The 20,368-nt window shown below is 33.7% G+C and overlaps 1 protein-coding gene across 5 annotated transcripts in view; it reads left to right on the forward strand.

Annotated features, from left to right (window-relative positions):
- The window catches only part of Crtc (CREB-regulated transcription coactivator), a 208,639-nt gene that overhangs the window by 128,984 nt on the left and 59,287 nt on the right, over positions 1-20,368 (forward strand). For 3 of the 5 annotated variants that reach the window (XM_069815536.1, XM_069815533.1, XM_069815537.1), the window contains 4 exons: positions 5,202-5,328; positions 7,362-7,512; positions 9,608-9,838; positions 19,907-19,960. In XM_069815536.1, coding sequence (XP_069671637.1) covers positions 5,202-5,328; positions 7,362-7,512; positions 9,608-9,838; positions 19,907-19,960 — 563 coding nt within the window. The remainder of the gene's footprint in view (positions 1-5,201; positions 5,329-7,361; positions 7,513-9,607; positions 9,839-19,906; positions 19,961-20,368) is intronic. The other 2 variants (XM_069815534.1, XM_069815535.1) reach the window with 2 other exon arrangements.

Raw genomic sequence — 20,368 nt, forward strand, 5'->3', positions numbered from 1 at the left:
TGTTCTTAATGGGGACATTTAAAAGTGCCAGCACAGAGGTATGCTGGATATTTAAATATATCTGGACTTAAAGTATTAAACAAATCATACATTCAAACCAGGTTACTCGCCTTGAGCACAAACGCACACCGTCACCTCTCAAATGACCTGAAGTACCGATATCACTTCCCTTGAACTTGCTTCTAAGCACATCCTTTTCTCCCCCTTTTTTTCATTAATTTTCTTCCAGCAACCCCCACTCTCTCCTCCTCTCCCTCTCTCCCATCTCTATCCCTTCCCCCTCCCCTTCTCTCCCTCCCCTCTCTCCTTCCCCATCTCCCTCTCCCCTCTCTCTCCCTCCCCTCCCCGTCGCTCCCTCTCCCCTCCCCTGCCACTCCTCCTCCCCTGCCCCCCTCTCCCTCGCTCTGTTTTTTGCTTTATTACTTGTTATCAAGATAATGTGAGACATTCAGAGCTAAAGTGGATCAAGTCCATTAGGCATAGTTTTGAGATAATAGGACTTAAAGTTAACTTGCTCTAGTGGATTATCTAATTTGATTAGCAATCATTTTATTGTTCCATTCTCAAATTCTAGATTTATAAAATATAAACAATTGTGTGTTGTTAATTGATACAACACTATAGTGACTTGATCCACTATGGCTCAGAAAATCATGAACAGATAATTTGAGCCAAAAGTGACTGGTGTCACATACTGGCGAATGCTTGGAATTAAGACATGATCATTACTACTCGGAAAAGATCCAACTTTAGATAATCAGAAAATGAATTAAACTCAATTTATGAAAAATTGTGACTTGATCCACTTTAGCTCTGAACGCCTCATATATAAAACTTTATAAAAGTGTTGGAATTATTTGAAAAGTTAAGGTTTTGCATAAAACCAACACTGAAATGGTACCGTTGAGTTATATAAGATGTATTACACCTTTTCTAATGATTTTAACACTTTTAAAAATTATGATTTTTTTTATATAAAGTCCTGTTTCTTGTTTTGTTTGTTTGTTTGTTTGTTCCCTCCCCCCTTTCAGTCTACCACAGTCTACCAATATTATGTGGGTAGGTTACATGTGTATTTGTGTGAATCTAAATTGTCAAATTCTTTTCTTCTGTATCTGCCATCTGCCATTGGAGTGTAGTTCAATTCTCTACATTTCCTGTTACAATTTCGATATATTAGAGCCTCAGAGCAAAATATTCACGTGAATATTATCTGCAATATAACTTTCGTAATTGTCACTGCTTCTTGAAACACTGCTTCTCTTGCTCCAGCTGGAAAGTACACTACTTGTCCTTCCTGTAGCTCTGATAACTTAAGAGTTATGAGATGAGTGACTATACGTTTTGTAATAAGCAGTGTGTCTGGTGAGTGAATTTGTACACTACTTAAGTTTCCCTTGCGATTCTCATACTGAGACCAGTCGGAGCTCAGTCAGTCATCTGGTTCAGTAGAATTTGTGATGGACAGAACAATTGCGTGGCAGATTTTGAGTAATTCCTTTATTGTCATCATTTTTATTTCACTATTCCTCTGCTACTAAGTCCTGTTGCATTATTTGATTTGATTAGTCATTAGGTTGTAAGAAACTGCAAAGAAAGATTTAGCATTTACCGTTCATTTCACAGTTTTTCTCTGTGATTATATTCTGAATAATATTCATACCAATACTTCATTCGTCTGTAAAAAAAAAATAAAGGATTGTCCTATCTTACCATTAATTTTAATTGATTAGCGTATTGGTTGAGGTTTTTCTGTTTCATTTATGAAATATGGCAGAACATGTTCATAGTATTATATATGTATATATGTTTTTTTTTTTTTTGTACAAAATCCCCTACTCCTTTGTGTCACAACTGTTGTATCCTTGATGACGTTCATAAGAAGTTGCACATATGCTGCTCTGTATATTTGTGTTGCTCAAATCATAATCAGGATGTTATGTTATGTTTTACCACATGTTGCTGTTATTTTTTATTAAATTCTTCTGGAAGAAAAATTTAGATTTTTATTTTAGTTTTTTGTGCCGGGCCTGATAGCTGTGCAGCGAAAGGTGTGTTCTCCTTAGGCAGCAAGATGTGAAGGTTCGTAGGTTCGAATTCTGCCTCAGACATAGATGTCCTTCGTGAATGTTCTGTTTGTCTCTTTGGAGGCCCCTATGCTCTGCTGATCCCAGGCTAGGAAGGCCTATCATATATGTTGATGGGTAGTGTGTATGGTCCATAGAATTATCCACTCCTCTACTGGCATTGGTGTGTAGATCCTACAACAGGAGAAGATTAAACAACAAAAAAAGTAGTTTTCGTGCCATGTTGTTGGATTAATGTTAGAAAGACTTCTGTATTAACAGGCTTTACAAAATTTTTGGTGGCCCATTAGTCAGGCAAAAATTTTACTAGTAAGCATGGTCGAACTACAAAAGTGCAATTTTCTGTCACAAATTAAACTAGCCACTCATCTGTCATAAATTAAACTAGCCACTCATCTGTCATAAATTAAACTAGCTACTCATCTGTCATAAATTAAACTAGCCACTCATCTGTCATAAATTAAACTAGCTACTCATCTGTCATAAATTAAACTAGCCACTCATCTGTCATAAATTAAACTAGCCACTCATCTGTCATAAATTAAACTAGCCACTCATCTGTCATAAATTAAACTAGCTACTCATCTGTCATAAATTAAACTAGCCACTCATCTGTCATAAATTAAACTAGCCACTCATCTGTCATAAATTAAACTAGCCACTCATCTGTCATAAATTAAACTAGCCACTCATCTGTCATAAATTAAACTAGCCACTCATCTGTCATAAATTAAACTAGCTACTCATCTGTCATAAATTAAACTAGCCACTCATCTGTCATAAATTAAACTAGCCACTCATCTGTCATAAATTAAACTAGCCACTCATCTGTCATAAATTAAACTAGCCACTCATCTGTCATAAATTAAACTAGCCACTCATCTGTCATAAATTAAACTAGCTACTCATCTGTCATAAATTAAACTAGCCACTCATCTGTCATAAATTAAACTAGCCACTCATCTGTCATAAATTAAACTAGCCACTCATCTGTCATAAATTAAACTAGCCACTCATCTGTCATAAATTAAACTAGCTACTCATTCACTTTTATCTAATATAACAGTGGCTACTGAAACAATTTTATTAATGTTAACCATATATTAACTACATTTTTAGAGGTTTTTATTTTCAAGTCCTGTGTATTAACAATTCAATGGAAGCTAAATTTAGATCAGTGAACACGGAATTTTGTTATAATATGGAAATTCTGTTTTTTGTAGTACTGTAGCAAATGTATGCTTGAATAACAAAACAAATTATTTTGAGTAATTATTTTTAAGAAACCATTTTATCAATAAATTTATAATCAGTGTTATGGTTTTTACAATAGGACTTGAAGTTCGTAGGTTCAGATTTAATCAAGAGTGATGAAGTTTAAGGGTGATAATATACTTAGTATGCCTTGCTTTGAAAGGGAAACAGGACTCGAGGTTCTGTGTCACTGATTTACAGCACATAAAAAGATCTTGAACCAGAATAATAGGAATAATAGGACACAAAGTAAAATTACCAGTAGATGTTTTTGCAGACTACTTGAAACTACAGGGTGCATTTTTACAGTGCGCTATTAAGGTAGTCACAAGACAAACCACTTTACTACAAGTGAAATAGTAGATACTATAGACGTGAAAGTAAGAGGCAACAAATTTGAAATGAATAGTACAGTTATGGAACTGTTGAGGAACCAGCTAATCACCATGCCATACCACACCTTTAATTACTCCTTTCCCCATTGTAGCCTAAAGTAGCCATCTCTCCAGATTCAACTATTTGTAAGGCAGGTATTACACTATCAAAGATATATGTTAAAGATCTTTTGCAAAATACGGTATATAGACATATTATAAAATATATGACATTGTAATGGGTTTTCATTTATAAAAAATTTCATTGATAAAAGATCTTTTGTAAAATGTATATGTGCATCTTGTTATTTTTATAAAAGATCTGACTAGCTTGAAACCATTATGGCTGAACGTAAATATTGTTGGACTGTTACTACGACCAGAATGCTGATATGAGAATATGAACCAAATTAAATGTTTTATAACACAAGACACGTGATCTACAGAAACAGAAATAAAAGACGAGAAATCTATATCAAAATAACAAAGACTATAACTGCTATACTAATGTTGGGCAATAATCGATAGCACTATCAATAGTTATGACTTCCCTCATAGCCCAAATATTTTCCCAAGCACCTTTATTATTGAACACTCTAACCTCTGTTCCTCTCTCAAAGTGGGAGCCCAAGTTTCACAATCATACAGAACAACCAGTAATATAGCGTTCGTACATACTTACTTACTTACTTTCTTATGACTTTTAAGCAACCCAGAGATTCATTGTAGCCCTCACATAAGCCCGCAATTGGTCCCTCTCCTGAACAAAATTAATCCAGTCTCTAACATCATATACCACCTCCCTTAAATATATTTTAATATCATCCTCCCATCTATGTCTCGGCATCGCCAAAGGTCTTTTTCCCTCTGGCTGTTTTATAAATTCTAACTTTCAGCTTTTTCGAGCATAGATGGGTGATAAAAGCTTCTCAACTTAATAATAACAGGCACATCCCACATTTATTGTGTGTTTAATTTCTCTCAAGTGTCATTTATATTTGTTACTGTTGCTCCAAGGTACTTGAATTTTTCCACCTTTTCAAAGGATAAATTTCCAATCTAATTTTAGGTTCTCTATGATAAAAGAGTTTGAGTGTAATATACTTCAAATTCTATCCTTTTATCACAGATCGTTGGTAAAATATTTTATTATATGCTTTCGTCAAAGAACTTTGATAGTGTAATACCAGTCTAAGTCTGTTTCTTCTTTCCTTACTTCCTTTCTTTTCTTCCTTTCTGTCTTTCATCCTCTCATTTTTCTTTATATCCATTTTACCCTCTTTTTTCTCCTCTTATTTTCTCTCCCCCTTTATTTATTTTTCTCCCTTTTGCCTTTTCGTCTTATTCTCTCTCTCTCTATCTCTCTATCTTTATCTTTCTCTTTATCTTTATCTTTCTTGTACAACTAATATGTACATTTAAGTTATACTTCTGGGATTCTTGTTCCAGGTACCTGTAGTTACTGACAGTCTTTTTTATGTTTCAGTAACAGATGGACAGCTGCTAGGAATAGGGATATCTGACACAATTGACCCGAACAGGAAGCAGTTGGGTTCCTCTCCTGATGGTAGGCCCAGATCATGCTGTGAAGTCCCGAGGGTACCAGGAATTAAGTATGTTTCTAACAACTTAAAGTTTGTAATTATATATTTGTATAGAAAAATGACAGAATGGTGCAATAAATTCTATAGTCTATATATGCTAGAAATAATTTTTCTAATTATTGAATTTGCCAGGGAAAAAATGATGCAACGAAATTGCACATACTTTGTCATGTAAGTTTGAAATTTTTTCACAGTTCTTTAGCCTTCTCATAAATGTCGAATTGTTCAATTTCTTTTAACTTAAGTTATGTTTAGCAATATTCAGTACCAGTTTCTGTGACATTGTTATTGCATTGTTCATTTCGTGATTTGTAGATAATTTTTGTGTACAATGTAAAAGATTTTGTGCAGATAGATGGTAATTTGAACGATAAGAACATTTTTATATTTTGTATCTTCTGTTTATCTTCAAATAAATATAAAAAGGAGTATATTTTGATGTTGTTACATACAGTATAACGCTTCTTCATACATATTTTTTATTGTTTTCCTCCATTGACACTCATAATTTTTAGTGCTACTGCATGCTATTTAGTTTGAATATTAAATAACTGGACAATATGTTTTATAGCTTGATGAGCTTATGCAGTCACTTGTATGCTTTTGCAACCTCTTTAATAATAACAGTGAAAAAAGATAGCTGTTCTTTTTTTCATCTAAGATGAATGACAATATACATGTCATGTAAATAAGAGTGAACAGCATAAGTTGCAATAGATAGAAAGATTGGAATAGTTTATTTACATCAAGGTCTTTTACTTGTGGTATATTCTTGGATCAACACGAGAATGAGCAAGCAATCACGAACCACTCATAAGTCATAAGTGTCTGATGATGCGATTTGAATTTTTTGTGCAAAGAAGGTACTGAAGAACTAATTGAAAAGTATGTTTAAAAGAGGTTGTAAAAATATAACAGGTTTGTCAATTCAGGATTTAAAGTATGTATTAAAGAGCATGAATGGTAGTTGTTTGTAAAATCTAAATGTTTTATTAATGTTTTGTTACAATTAATTTTGCATTATACTATATATTTTAGACATCATTAGTTAAGAATTAAAAATTTCTTTAACGCAAAATTTATCTCTGACGAGTGTTAGAGAAAACTTGATGCTTGGCATTTGCTCATCTGGGGTAATGGTACTATTATAGCAGGTGATATTAAAACAAATGTTCTGCATGAAGTGTCGACTGCAATATGAGAGTAGCACAACAAAAGAAGTGTGTAATAAATACATGATGCAGGCTACTAGGTTCAAGGTCTGGTTATAAAAACTGGATTGAATGAGTTCAGATCATGTTGAGGGCAGAGGTGTATGTTAATATGTGTATTCAAAGACTATGAATGTATATATCCAAACCGAGGAATTGTGTAAGGACTGGGATATTAGCGATTTTATTAAAATATAGAACAAACTCTTAAAAATATGACTTCTTTCCTAAATCTGTTTATACAGTAATATGCATAGATTCATCTCATATAAAACATATCTCTTATTTTATACAGTTATAAAAAAATCAAGTTATTTTTTGCAGTTTCCAATTTGTTGGAAGGAAGATCACAATGTTAAAAACAAATATTTGAATTAAACATTTACTGCCTTCATTATGTGATTCTTAAAAATTTTGCTTCAAGTTTTTATTTACAAAACCATCCAAAAGTAAGAGGATTTTAAAGGAGTGATATTCTCGAAAATATCAGCAAGTATTAAATTCAGTGCCTCAAAAAGTATTATAGTCTTGATGCTCAAACTTGACTAAAATTAGCTTCTCAATGTGGTATTTTGTGCCAGAAAATAGAAAATAGGCAGTTTATTTGTCATTCCTTTCATGCAGTTTGATGCGGACTCTCACACACTGAACCTCACTAATGGCAGTCAACAAAATATATTTATGTGTATTACTATTAAACAGATCAGGAAAGAATTAACTTTAAAGTAAGTTTATGAGTAAAATTAATTTCTAATGAGATTTCTATAGTGTTGACTTTCTTGTACTATACTTTCTGTTAACAATAAGAGTTGTATGGAATATTTTTTTCAGTATATACCCTTCTCAGCAAGAGCCAGGAACAGTGCAGATACCCATAGGCAACAACACAGGCTCTTTGCCAGACCTGACTAGTTTCCACTTCCCATCACCTCTGCCTACACCTTTGGACCAGGAGGACCCCAGCAGTTCACCTTATAGTACGGTATGTTTACTGCGTCACAGTCTTTCTTATGAAGATCCTCATAAAATGTTTTTTAACTGACCTCAAGCATTTTCGTCAAGAAATAATATACTGAAATTGTGTATCCTTTTGTCATCTTCGACTATGCGAGGAAGATCTTTGTTATATGGTGATGGTGATGGTGATTAGTGGAGGAATGATTGAATGCTAGAAGAAAAATGCCAGGCAATATTCCACGAAAATCTGTGCTAAACACTTTTGCCTACCACAAATTCCAGTTCGAGTCATTCACTTTCAGAACAGCAACAGGGAGCAGAAGTCTTAAGAATGAGATCTTCTTCTTTTTCTTCTTCAAGATGTAGGCTCATTGACCTTTCCCTATCTCAGGACTTATCTGATTGGTCTCTCCATTGTTTTGTGGTCTTCTTAGGTGCTAGGTATAAGTTTTTTGTTTATAATTATTATGAATTGCGTCTCTTTTTCAGACTACATATATTTTTATGTTTGAAGAATGGCGTTTGTAATGTTCAATTCACTGAAAGCTGCGAAATTTATCAGTATGTTCCTATTTTGTTTAGAATTTCTTCTACTTTTGAACCTATTACTTCTTTATTAGGATTATTCCCGACTTAGGGTTAAAATCACCTGCTAGAATAATGTGATCAGCTTTTGTTAGTGACTGCTGAATGATGTTCTAATTAACTGACAACCAACTGGCTGTGCGTACTGCTATGTGCAGGTATTGAGCACGGTGTGGGCTCAGTGCAAGCAGAGCAGTGGATGCATACAGTTTGTCCTCGGTACAGTTTGTCCTCGGTACAGTTTGTCCTCGGTATAGTTTGTCCTCGGTATAGTTCAGGAGGCGAGACCTGGCATATGAGTAAATTCCGAAAAAAACGAAGTATATGATAATGTCTCGTGACCAGAATGTAGTACGAAATGGAAATATAAAAATTGAAAATTTATCCTTTGAAGAGGTGGAAAAATTAAAATATCTTGGAGGAACAGTAACAAGCATAAATGACACTGTAGAGAAAATTAAACGCATAATAAATATGGAAAATGCCTGCTATTATTCGGTTGAGAAGCTTTTGTCATCTAGTCTGCTTTCAGAATCTGAAAGTTAGAATTTATAAAACAGTTATATTACCAGTTGTTCTTATAGTTGTGAAACTTGGACTCTCATTTTGAGAGAGGAACAGAAGGTAAGGCTATTGGAAAATAAGGTGCTTAGGAAAATATTTGGAGCTAAGAGGAATGAAGTTACAGGAGGATGGAGAAAGTTACACAATGCAGAACTGCACATATTGTATTCTTCACCTAACATAATTAGGAACATTAAGTCCAGATGTTTGAGATGGACAGGGGATGTAGTACATATGGGTGAATCCAGAAATGCATATAGAGTGTCAGTTGGAAGACCTGAGGGAAGAAAACCTTTGGTGAGACCGAGACGTAGATGGGAGGATGATATTAAAATAGATTTGAGAGAGTTAGGATATGTTGCTAGGGTCTGGTTAAATCTTGTTCTGATGGCGGGCTTATATGAGGGCGACGAACCTCACAGTTCTTAAAAAGCCATTTATAAGCAAGTAAGTATGCAAGAAACCTATCAGTGCATCCTCAATTTTAGTGGCATTAATGCCGTGTAAACTTATTTTTGGAATGCTCTTGATTGAATTACAATTTAAAACATATTCAAATTTGGATAAGATGTATTCAGTAAAAGTAGACAGCTATTTATATTTAATCAATTTTATTTAAGAGTTAAGTTTTTCTTAACGTGACAAATACCTAGTTTAAAATGATTTTTCATTTATATTTTATAAGAACTTATTTAAAATTGAGAGTAATTTTAGTTTCTGTTTCCAGAAAAGTTATGAAGGGTGTGTATAATAACATTATATTTAGATTTAAGAAACGAAATTTTGATAGTTGCATTTTGGCTTTCCTCATCAGTGAGAAAATTTTTACATTTGATGTACATTATTATCCATATTTAAATTTAAGTTCATTTTTACCTTTCTTAAAAGAAACATTATCTGGGAAGTAAGAAGTGAAATTATTATGTATGCTTTAAACTTAAACTTTACACAATGATGACTTGTTAATACAGCTGGTTGATTTCCTGGTGCAGAGTCCTCAGGCTGTTAGTCCATCCACGCTTTCTCCCACCAGTCTGTCTTCCCGACAAATGGGCAGGTTTTCATTTGGAGGTTCACCCCAGGACTCTCAAGGACCCAGTCCAGGTCACTCACCTAGCACAAGGCGGAGACAGTATCATCAAAACATACAGAACTTGGTGATTGGTGGACCCCAAAGTCCCACACAACTTTCACAAACAGCAGTAAGTTTTGGAGAATATGGTTGTAACCTTAAGTATTTAGTGGTGTTTATGCATGTATTGTGTATTGTGTTTCATTCTGTGTATTGAGTGTGTTTTTTCACTCCGTAATGCATTTAAATATAGGATTATTAGTCTTATCAGAAGGCAATGAGAAATTATAAATGTAGAATGTGTATTGTTATAAGTGACAGTATTGTATTTTACAATCAATTTTTATAGATGCAAACGTCACCATTATTGATTTATTGATTTTATAGTTACGTTAATGAAGTGAAGGGAAGCTTAAGGTTTTTTTGTCAATGTTTTTTAATATTTAAGATTTGAATGGCATCTCAATATTTCACATTTGAGCTTCCAGAATTCAACAAAGTAAAGTAGTGTACATTATGTAAATTGTACTTAATATGTGATGCGACTTCGATTATTGTCATTAATTTGTTCCAGAAAACTGCAGCAATTACTGAAATGTCAATAATTGAATCATTTAAATCCACGTTATAAGCGACATCTCATTCTGAAAATATGAGTGAAACTTCGTACAAAGATCCTTCTGTTAAGTTAGAACTTTAAACAAAATTATGCATTACAAGATGTACGATCCATTAACATTATCACGGTGGATTCATTTCATTTAAATATGTTCAAAATCATTATCATTCTTATTGGACTTAACAAAGAAATTGTAAAATTGCGTGCTATGTTAGTACGAGGCGTGTTCTTAAAGTAAGTTCCGTTTTCAATTATAACTGTAGCATCACTGCAATTGTTATTTTGCGCATGTGTGTTTTCTTCTTCAGTCCTCAGGCAAGCTGTGCATGCAGTTTGAGAGCTTCAGTCCGTGTGTGTTGTTAGTTGTGATCAGTTGAAATGTTTAAAGTGATCGAGCACCCCGCTGACTGTGAGATGTGGTCTGTTATCCATTTCTTGAATGCGAGGAACATCAAAAACATCAAACCAGCTGATATTCATCGTCAACTTTGTGAGGTGTATGGTAATGATGCCATTAGTGATGGAATGGTCAGAAGATGGGTTAGGAAGTTCAACGAGGGCCGCGTCTCTGTGCATGACGAGCAGCGTACCGGTCGGCCATCTTTGATCAATGACGATTTGGTGCGTGCTGTTGATGAAAAAATTCATGAGGACAGGAGGTTCAGAATTTCTTCACTTTCCTTGAATTTTCCACAAATGTCGCGGTGTGTTCTCTACAAAATTGTGACAGATCGATTACGATATTGAAAATTGTGCTCACGACCATATTGTGACAGGTGACGAGACTTGGGTGTCTCACATGACACCTGAATCGAAGCAGCAGTCCATGGAATGGAGGCACACTGCATCGCCAAGGAAAAAGAAATTCAAACAAACCATGTCAACACGCAAGATCATGTGCACTGTTTTTTTGGATAGAAAAGGAGTCCTTCTCATCGAATTCTTACCTCGGGGTGAAACTATTAATAGAGAAACCTATTGTCAGACCTTGAAGAAGCTCCGTCACGCAATTCAGAACAAGAGACGTGGGATGGAGTTGTGTTGCTTCATGACAATGCTCGGCCACACACAGCTCGTGACACCCAAAATCTCATCTCGAAATTTGGCTGGGAACAAATTGACCATCCCTCCTACAGCCCGGATTTGGCTCCGAGTGACTTTCATCTCTTCCTGCACCTCAAGAAGTTCCTCGGTGGTCAACGTTTTGATGGTGACGAAGTGAAAACAGCAGTGCGGGAGTGGTTCGCATCGCAGGCGGGCAAATTCTTCAATGAGGAGATAGAAAGACGTTCCATGACTCGATAAATGCCTCAATAATGGTGGAGATTATGTTGAGAAATAATTGAAGTGTGGGGAATACAATGCAACAAAAATGATTTGTAAATATCTTCCCGTTTACTTACTACACCCTTTTGGAACTTACTTTAAGAACACGCCTTGTAAATGCTCCATTTTCACAATAAGATCATCAGGAGCTTTCATTACTTCAATTATTGAGACACTGTTAATTTTACCAAGTTTTTATATTTGTTACACTCGTGTGTAGAATTTTGTGTGAACAGGTTGTGTCTGCAATTCATTTACCTACTTCAAAAACAAACATTATGTTTAATTTAACTTCTAAAGAAGTAACACTTCTGTACTCTTTTCACAATCATAGCAATTTTTTTAATTATTTTGCGTAAAATAAAACCAACACTCTAGCTACAAACTTTATTTATATGATTCAATTCGTCAACAATCAATTACTGGTATGAAGACTGAATCTCTGAATTCCATGCCTGCCAGTGACTTATTACGAAACGCTCAGGCAAGTGACCCGATGCTGGATGTAGTGTGATGTCACGCATTCAGAAGAAATATACTGGTACATGATGTGAAAAAAATGCCCATTAATGTACGAGTAATTTCGACAATTGGACTTCTTCCATTATTGGTTATAAAAAAGAAAATCCATCGTTTCGAAGTTTGGCTCTATCTTCGTCTTCAAATTATCAAAATGTGGGATGAGAAAGGGTTCCTACTTATTGGGGTCTTTACAGACAGCTCATTTTCCTGGTCTTTTTTATCACCATCAGTGGAAAAGACTCCAATGAACACCTCTTCTAAACAATTCAATCTTGTTTTCTCCTTATTTAGAATTTAATGGTGTTAAATAGTGAATGGGCTTTCAGAAATTACAGTAGTTGAAGACAACTTTACCCAAATTAGAACTATTTTTGGGAGTGACATGTGCGACAATTGAGCAAGGGGAAAGTACCATCCCAACAATGGATTATTTGTTGTTGCTACATTGAATCATTTGTTTTTGCTTGTTGGCTGTAAAGAACTTACATCTCCCTTCTCAGTTCATGACAGATTCTTTTATAGTTCAGTACCCTTGTAAAGTCGGAATTGATTCCACTGCTTAAAGAAAAAAAATAAAAAATAAAAAACTGGATGGAAACATTTCTCCCCCCCCCCCCGACCTCTATTTTCTTCACAAAGAATCCACCCTGAAAAAAAAAGTATTTAACTGTAAGCATATAATTTTTTCGTCTTTATGGTAGACTACTATGATATTCATTCATTCATAGTTTTCTACTGAAGAGCAGGTCTTCCACTGCAAACCCAGCATTCTTTAATCTTTTCCTATTTTCTGCCTTCCTCTTAGTCTTCTGCATACGAACCATCCATCTTAATGTTGTCTATCATGTGATATCTTTTTCTGCCCCAGACTTTTCTCCCATTCAACATTCCTTCCAATGCATCCTTCAGTAGGCAGTTTCTTCTCAGTCAGTGACTCAGCCAATTCCTTTTCGTTTTCGTGATCACTTTAAGAATTTATTATTCTTTCTTCACCCACTCTTTCTAGCACAGCTTCATTCCTTATTCTGGCTGTCCATTTCACAACTCCATTCTTCTCCATATACACATTTCTAATGCTTCTAGTCGTAATGTCCATACAATGCTGCACTCCACACAAATCACTTCATTAATCTCTTCCTTAGTCATTTTTCCAGAAGTCCGCAGAAGGTGCTCCTTTTTCCATTAAAAGCTTTCTTTGCCGTTGCTATTCTCCTTTTGACTTCCTAGCAGCAGCTCATGTATTATTACTTATAGTAGACCCAAATATTTGAAGCTGCCCACTTGTCCCAGTGACTTATTTCGAATTCGCACGTTTACCTTCTTTATTTTTCTTCTGATAACAATGGTTTTCATCTTGTTTGCATTTATCTTCATCCCATACTACTCACAGCTGTCACTTAGCTCCAGTAGCATATTCCTAAGTATTGTCTCCTCTTCTATGAGTTTCAAAATTTAATATCAAGGCAAATGAAAGTAATCTATGAGGTTCGAAATTTAAAATCAAAGTAAATGAAAATAATAATCTGTATCTCATTTTCCTGTAGAAAAAAAGTGAACAGAATGTTATAGAACTCTGAAGGTAGGAGACAAAATTCTCGACCATTATACGTTCAGTTTACATTCTTTACTGAAATGTTGACATACACTATGTAAGCGAAAGTATGCATTCATGTGCTCTCCACTGTTTCTTATAAAAGGCTTTACTATAGATTATGGAGAATTTCTAAGAAAATTGCTTTCCCTTCTTCCAGGACAGCAATAGTGAATTTGGACATTGATATTTGACAGTTTGTTCCAGTTCACAGCCTGTGTCGAGCTACCCCCATATGTGTTAATTACGAGATTTGAGTCAGTGCTATGGCCACCAAGCTACTTAAAATGCTAGGATTCCCTGTATAAACCATTTCAGTTCTTCAAACATCTATCCCAGCAAACCATTCCTGCATAGATTTCAGTTTGAGAATGGAAAGGGAAGCATTGTCACATTTATAAAGATGAGAGCCCCGAATAAAGTTGGGAGCACAAAATTGTCAGTGTCATTTTAGATTCTCCAGAACTATAAGACCCAACCTTAAATATGAATAGATTTCCTAAGAAGGGGTGTCAGGATACTTCTTATCAAATAGGATAGTTACTGATAGTGAGTAGTGCGCATAAATCCATAAATATGGGAAAAATATTATGTTTCAGAATTGTTGAAAACAAAGTCTTTTTTTCATTTGATAAATAAATATATAAAAGTAAACATAAGTAGCAAATACAAACTAAATTTTTTCATCTCCATTTATACATTTCCACACAGATCTCGACTTTCATGCTGTCGCATGCTGGGGACTGGTGTACAGGAACTGCATTGACAACTCTAAGAATAACACTGTATTATTTATTTACTCTCATACAGTTTCAATTGTTTTGAAAAAAAAACTAGTTCCCCCCCCCCCCCCCCCCCCCAATGGTGGATATGTGATCTTCCACAGGAGGGACACACCTTACTTGTAGACTCTTTGTCGATATAGTGTTGCCATTGGTGCACTTGGGAGTGGTCTGCAGTACACCAATGTGATGATTATAATTATTAATAGAGCAAAAGAGGAATGCTGGTAGGGAAAATGGGAATATTTCGCAAAAAGTACCACTGAACACCTTATTGCTTCACCACAAATTCCATTTGGCTAACAGTACACCCTAGAATATCAGAAATAGAATGTAATAAATGTTTTGTGTTGCCATACGTAGTTGTGTTTTGGACCTCTAGAATACCTTTTGTACACTTTGCAGGTACTCTGCGTGTGCATGTGAGTATTTGTCCGAGACATTAATTGGCTATTACATTCATCTTCTTCTGAGTTATTACAGTAGCTGAAGTTGGAACTGAGTGTGTGAACTCTGTCATCGCATATATTCTATGCATATATTATCAGTATAGACTGGCAAATCTGAAATTTATTTTGGTAAAATATGAAATATTTCAGTACTAAAATATCTTCGTTCTTAAAGCATTTGAAGCAGGTTTACATTGCTATTTACAAAATAAGTTTTCAAAGATTAATACTTTTGTCAATATTTAAAATGCTACCAAATAAAATACAATAAATCTGAATAATTTACAGTTTGTCGGCATAATCAAATCCTTATCTGAATGCAAGAACGAGGTAACTCGATTTTTTACACCAAAGAGAACAAAAAAAAATCTTACATTGGCTGGACTCAACACTGGCTACCATACAACAGAAGTATCAATAATTGTTGTATATTTTCTGGCAAAAATTACTTCTTCTGTTAGTTAATATTGTTTTGTGCGATGAAAACCCCAAGAAATTGCAAAAAGAGAAGATATAAGAACAGAGCAAAATTGATGGTTGAAACCCATTTAAAACATTAATTTATAGGTATAAAAGTAGACATGGCAACAATGAAAATACTTTTTACTGGATTCAAAAGAATGAGCAAAGATGGAATATGAACCACTTATTTTGTTTTGACTACTCGAATTTATTGACACTACAAGAGGGGAGGAGGAAATCGTGCAAAATATGAGCATATCTGAAGATTTTTATGAAATATGAAAACATTTTTTGTGTTAATTGCAATCTGCACATCGTGAATCTTGAAAATCTCTTGTTCCCATACAGCTAGCAGGAATGGTTTAGAATATTAAATTTTATATTTTGCCTATCTCTAGTCATCAGTTAATAAGTTAATACAAAAAGTCTACTCTCGAGCCATTGCAAATAGTATGTCAAGCATATAATGACCATTTAATCGAAGCAGTGCATTTGAGCAGTAGCATCATCATAACAACAGGTCAGTATTATCTGAGAATGAAGGTGGGAAAATGTGTAGTGTTTTATCCATCGTCGAAATTTGTGCAAGAGATTCTTAAATGTGTTTGTAATTCTTCAGTGATATTACATGTATGCTGTGTTCATGAACGAGTTGTCAACCACACTAAAAACGTGATTGTTCTGTGATTTATGTGGTATATAAAACAGCTTGGAAACCTCATCATGTTTACTGTGATTTCATTTCCCTATAGACATGCTAGTTGGATACGTGGAAAATAAACTGATATGTCTTGACCAAGCAATGTTGGCTTGGCAGAATGAAATGAAACATCATGTTGAATCCCCATGTATATGTAAATAAGTCTTGGAATGTGTGTATGATAAGCAGTTAATAAGCGTATTTTTGTTCAGATGCATAGACATTGAAATTTTGTATTTTCCATATCACCATATTAGTTTAATTTTCAATAAATTTCAAGCCATACTACGTCTGTTTCTGTTGAAGTAGTTACTTTTACAATTTAAATCCCTTTCCGTGAAATCAGAAAGTGTTCACTTTGAGGGAAAATCTTTGTGCTTTCTGCAGTCACATTTCTTGCCTTAAAGATGAAAAAATAACAATTATAAAAACAATAATTTAAAAAAATTTTATCTACTGGATGTATTTATAGTTATAGTAATATTTTCTATCACATTAAATTTACTTGGATATTAAATTCAAATTGAAGAGACTTATTAGCAGGCCATGGATTTGATGAATAATGAGAAACTAAGTCAAGGCAATCGATTTTGGAAAAGTAGTGGTGTTTTATATTATATGCATTGTTTACAAAATGACTAGATAATTGGCTGTCCATGTTGAACATTGGAATTCAAATCTTAATAAATCCAAATGGAATTTGAGGTGGACAGAGATGGTGGTGTAGCTTGGTACTTTTATTTTGCTCACCATGTTTATAATTTTTTATTACTATGTCAATAGACACGTGAAACTACTGCAAAGTACCATCTTCTCAGGAAAGTATCTCCATAGAAGCTATATAGTGAATGTTCTAAGAAATAAGCTGTAAAAATGCCTGAGTTTGAAAATGAAGCCTGAATAACTGTGATGATATCACAGAAGCAGAAAGCGAACATATTTACGAATACATAACAATTAGGTGATTGAAGTAAATAATGTGATAGCATAATGTTAACATTCTAATCTATACATAGATTTTGTCATGTCATCTACTGTAGTTTCTCGTAACTGAAGTTTTATGTGTCTAAACTGATTAAGCAATAAATGTGGGACGAATTTTGCATGATTTACGTGTGTATCTAGAAATGGGGAACATTTGAAACATATTATGAGTTTGTTTGATTTGTGGCTTTTGTTTGGGAAAATGAATTAGCGTATCCATCAATTGCAGCGATCTAGTAGATAATATGCGGAAAAAGAAGTTTGTCTATGGAAATATTGCAACATGGCATGGTTTTGCTTGGTGTACTAAAAAGCAAGTAGTAGTTGTAGTAGTCTTAACAAATGTGGTACATGAAATTCTGCAGTTGACTCTGCAGCAACGTGATTCTGCAGGTAATTCTGTGGTATAGCCTTGAGGAACTCTTTGTCATGCATTGTATTTTAAGCAACACACACATAACATCACTGCAGTTTATGTAGCCACTTTTAACTTTCTGTTAATCATCACTTAACAGGACAATATAATGAACTAACAATAACATATTGTGGTGGAATTGTAATTGATGTCACTTCTAAGTTTTAAGCAGAGTAGTAAAGAGGGCTTTCATTCAATTAACCTTTATTTTTATTATTACAGTAAACCCTCAGTAATTTAATTTAAGAATGATGGTCGAAACATGAGTAAAAAGTCGAATTGAGTTAATAAATTGTAATGAATTGAATAATTTTAATCTGAAAATTATATTATATCCTTGTCATCGCCTTGTTTTGTAGTTAATGTACTCAACTCTCATATAAATCATCTCGCAGAGTACAGTTTTATTCTATTAGAAGAGTTCTTCTTCTTCTTTTTTCTCCCCTTGTGCATTATAGAACAAGTTATGGGGACTACTTGTTCACATTGATTAATTTTAGACGAATTAAGCATATATAAGTACATTAAAATCTGTCAGAGGTATCGAAAGAAATTACAGCATTTTCTATTTGTATGAAGGTACAATAGTCATGTAATTTACTGATGTTTTAAAGTACGATTTAAGGCTTTCATGGTATTCAACATGGTGCGAGATTAAAAAAAAAATCAGAAATATGTACATAAGGATTGTTAAGAAGTTCTTCATTTTCCTCTTGTACTATACCAGTCACTGCTGTTCTGAATTTCGTACAAACAATGTTACAAAATGTTGCTTGCTTAAAATTTCTCAGCACTATCAACTACAATATTAGTTTATATAAAACTGAGTTATTGATCAGTGTATTTCTGTTTGATTCTTTTTGCTATATCTTCACCATTTCTTCAGAACTTGGATAACTTTGTGATTTATATTTAACATACTTTTTGTCCTGAAAACTATCCTCTTTATTTTTCAAGCTTTGTAGTTAAAGAACAACCCAGCAAACTTGTATTAATTGTGTGCAATAAGAAAAAGAAAATCTGTTTGGTAAGACGTAAACAACCAGGAACAGTTGTTACTTATTAATTTGGGTCTATGTTTATTTCACTCATATTATAGTTTTGATTTTAGGTACACACAAACGATTTTGTTTTACTAGAACCCATTCAAACTCTTATCAAATTAGTGCTCTGTTGGTTCTTTCCTTGAGAGTGATAAATCATTCGTTTCTCTCTGTCTCCTTTCAGACACATGGTGTTCAGTTTCTACTAGTAGTCAGCTGTCTGTGGTTGAATGGTTACCATGTTTGCCATTTAATCCAAATTCTGTAGGCTCATACCTGACTGAGAGTGATAGATATTCAAGAGTGTTGAAATCATTAGTATTATTTCCTTTAGGAGAGAATTAAAGCTTGCTTTTCCATGTCATAGTTTTATAATACATAAAAGGAGTATTCTAAATCACTTGACTCTTTAATAAGAAATTACTTGTTGGTTTTCACCCACGTAAGAAAATTCATCAATTGATATTGATACTTATTATGTAGTAACTCACTTTCATTACGAAATCATTTGATTATACCTGTTATTGTTACTATAGCTGCAGTGGCTCCATTTAAATTAAATTATGATCTTTTCTCCCTGAATTAGTTACGGTAAAATTCACCAGTCATTTCTCTCGTTAAAATTAATTTCTGGAAACACCACAATGGGCCTGTGTGGGTATCTTGAATACAATAGATATGTCTCAATCTCACTTTTAATTATTTCTTCCTTCCATCCATTTCTTTTGATTGGCAGATTGTAATCGTCATACCACCTTATACTGAGTAATGTTTTCTCATGTAGGGAAATCGTTAATTCTAAAGTAAACAAACAAGATTAAATAACATACTAAATAAAGTACAATAAACTGTTGGAAAGTGTATTATTTCGTTCTGTCAGTAAAAAGAGGTTATTTTTTGTAGCTCATCTCAAATTGGAAATGGAAAAATGGTTACAGTATGTACAGTAGTTTCTTTCATCAGGAAATGGGTATAGGAGAACATATGAAATTTTTCTTTTAAATATAACTAAAAGAATCAGTTGAAAATCGGATGAGCAGCTAAGTGCTTTTGGTAAAGTATTTTATTATTTGTTACTTTATTCGTACATTTTATAGCATAATGGAAAGAGGGTTTACTGTAATTAATTGTAATTCTTTGTATTCTAATCTTGGAGAAGATATTATGTTCATTAAATGGTTTTTCTCTTGTTCTCACCATCTTAATAATTTTATTTTCTCAATTTAATTTTTGCATGTGTAATTTGTATTTTATTTTTGTAGTTAGTTTTATGTATTTTGTTCTGTTCTTTCATGTTTGTTTCAGAACCATCTTTCAGTGCCATCTCTTATGAACTCAAGGTACCTTCATACATGCAAGGTTAGTTAATGCATGAGCGAAATAATTCACAATTGCAAGTGAATGAATCACGTGATATAATTCACAGTTGCAAGTGAATGAATTATGTAATAAATATATTAATTGGTAGTATTGAGCAAGTTTATTTCTTTTAACTTCACTGCTTTTGCAACATTAAGTATTATTATGTACAGTAAAACCTCCGTGAAGATTCTGTCAGTTATTATGCTAGGAGAAATGAGAATCTTTGATTCCACAGTTATAATGTAATATGGTAATTGAAATCTTTAATTCGAAATATAAGGTGACCATAATTTTTGGAAAATAAGTGGGATAGATAAGATTTGCAGCTGGATTCCTACATTATCCTCTAGTCCACAAAAAGGTAGACATACTTAAATTTTTCTGTTTTCCATTAACAGTTTTATT

This window comes from Periplaneta americana, chromosome 17 (genome assembly GCF_040183065.1).
Source record: "Periplaneta americana isolate PAMFEO1 chromosome 17, P.americana_PAMFEO1_priV1, whole genome shotgun sequence".
Classification (NCBI taxonomy): Eukaryota; Metazoa; Arthropoda; class Insecta; order Blattodea; family Blattidae; genus Periplaneta; species Periplaneta americana.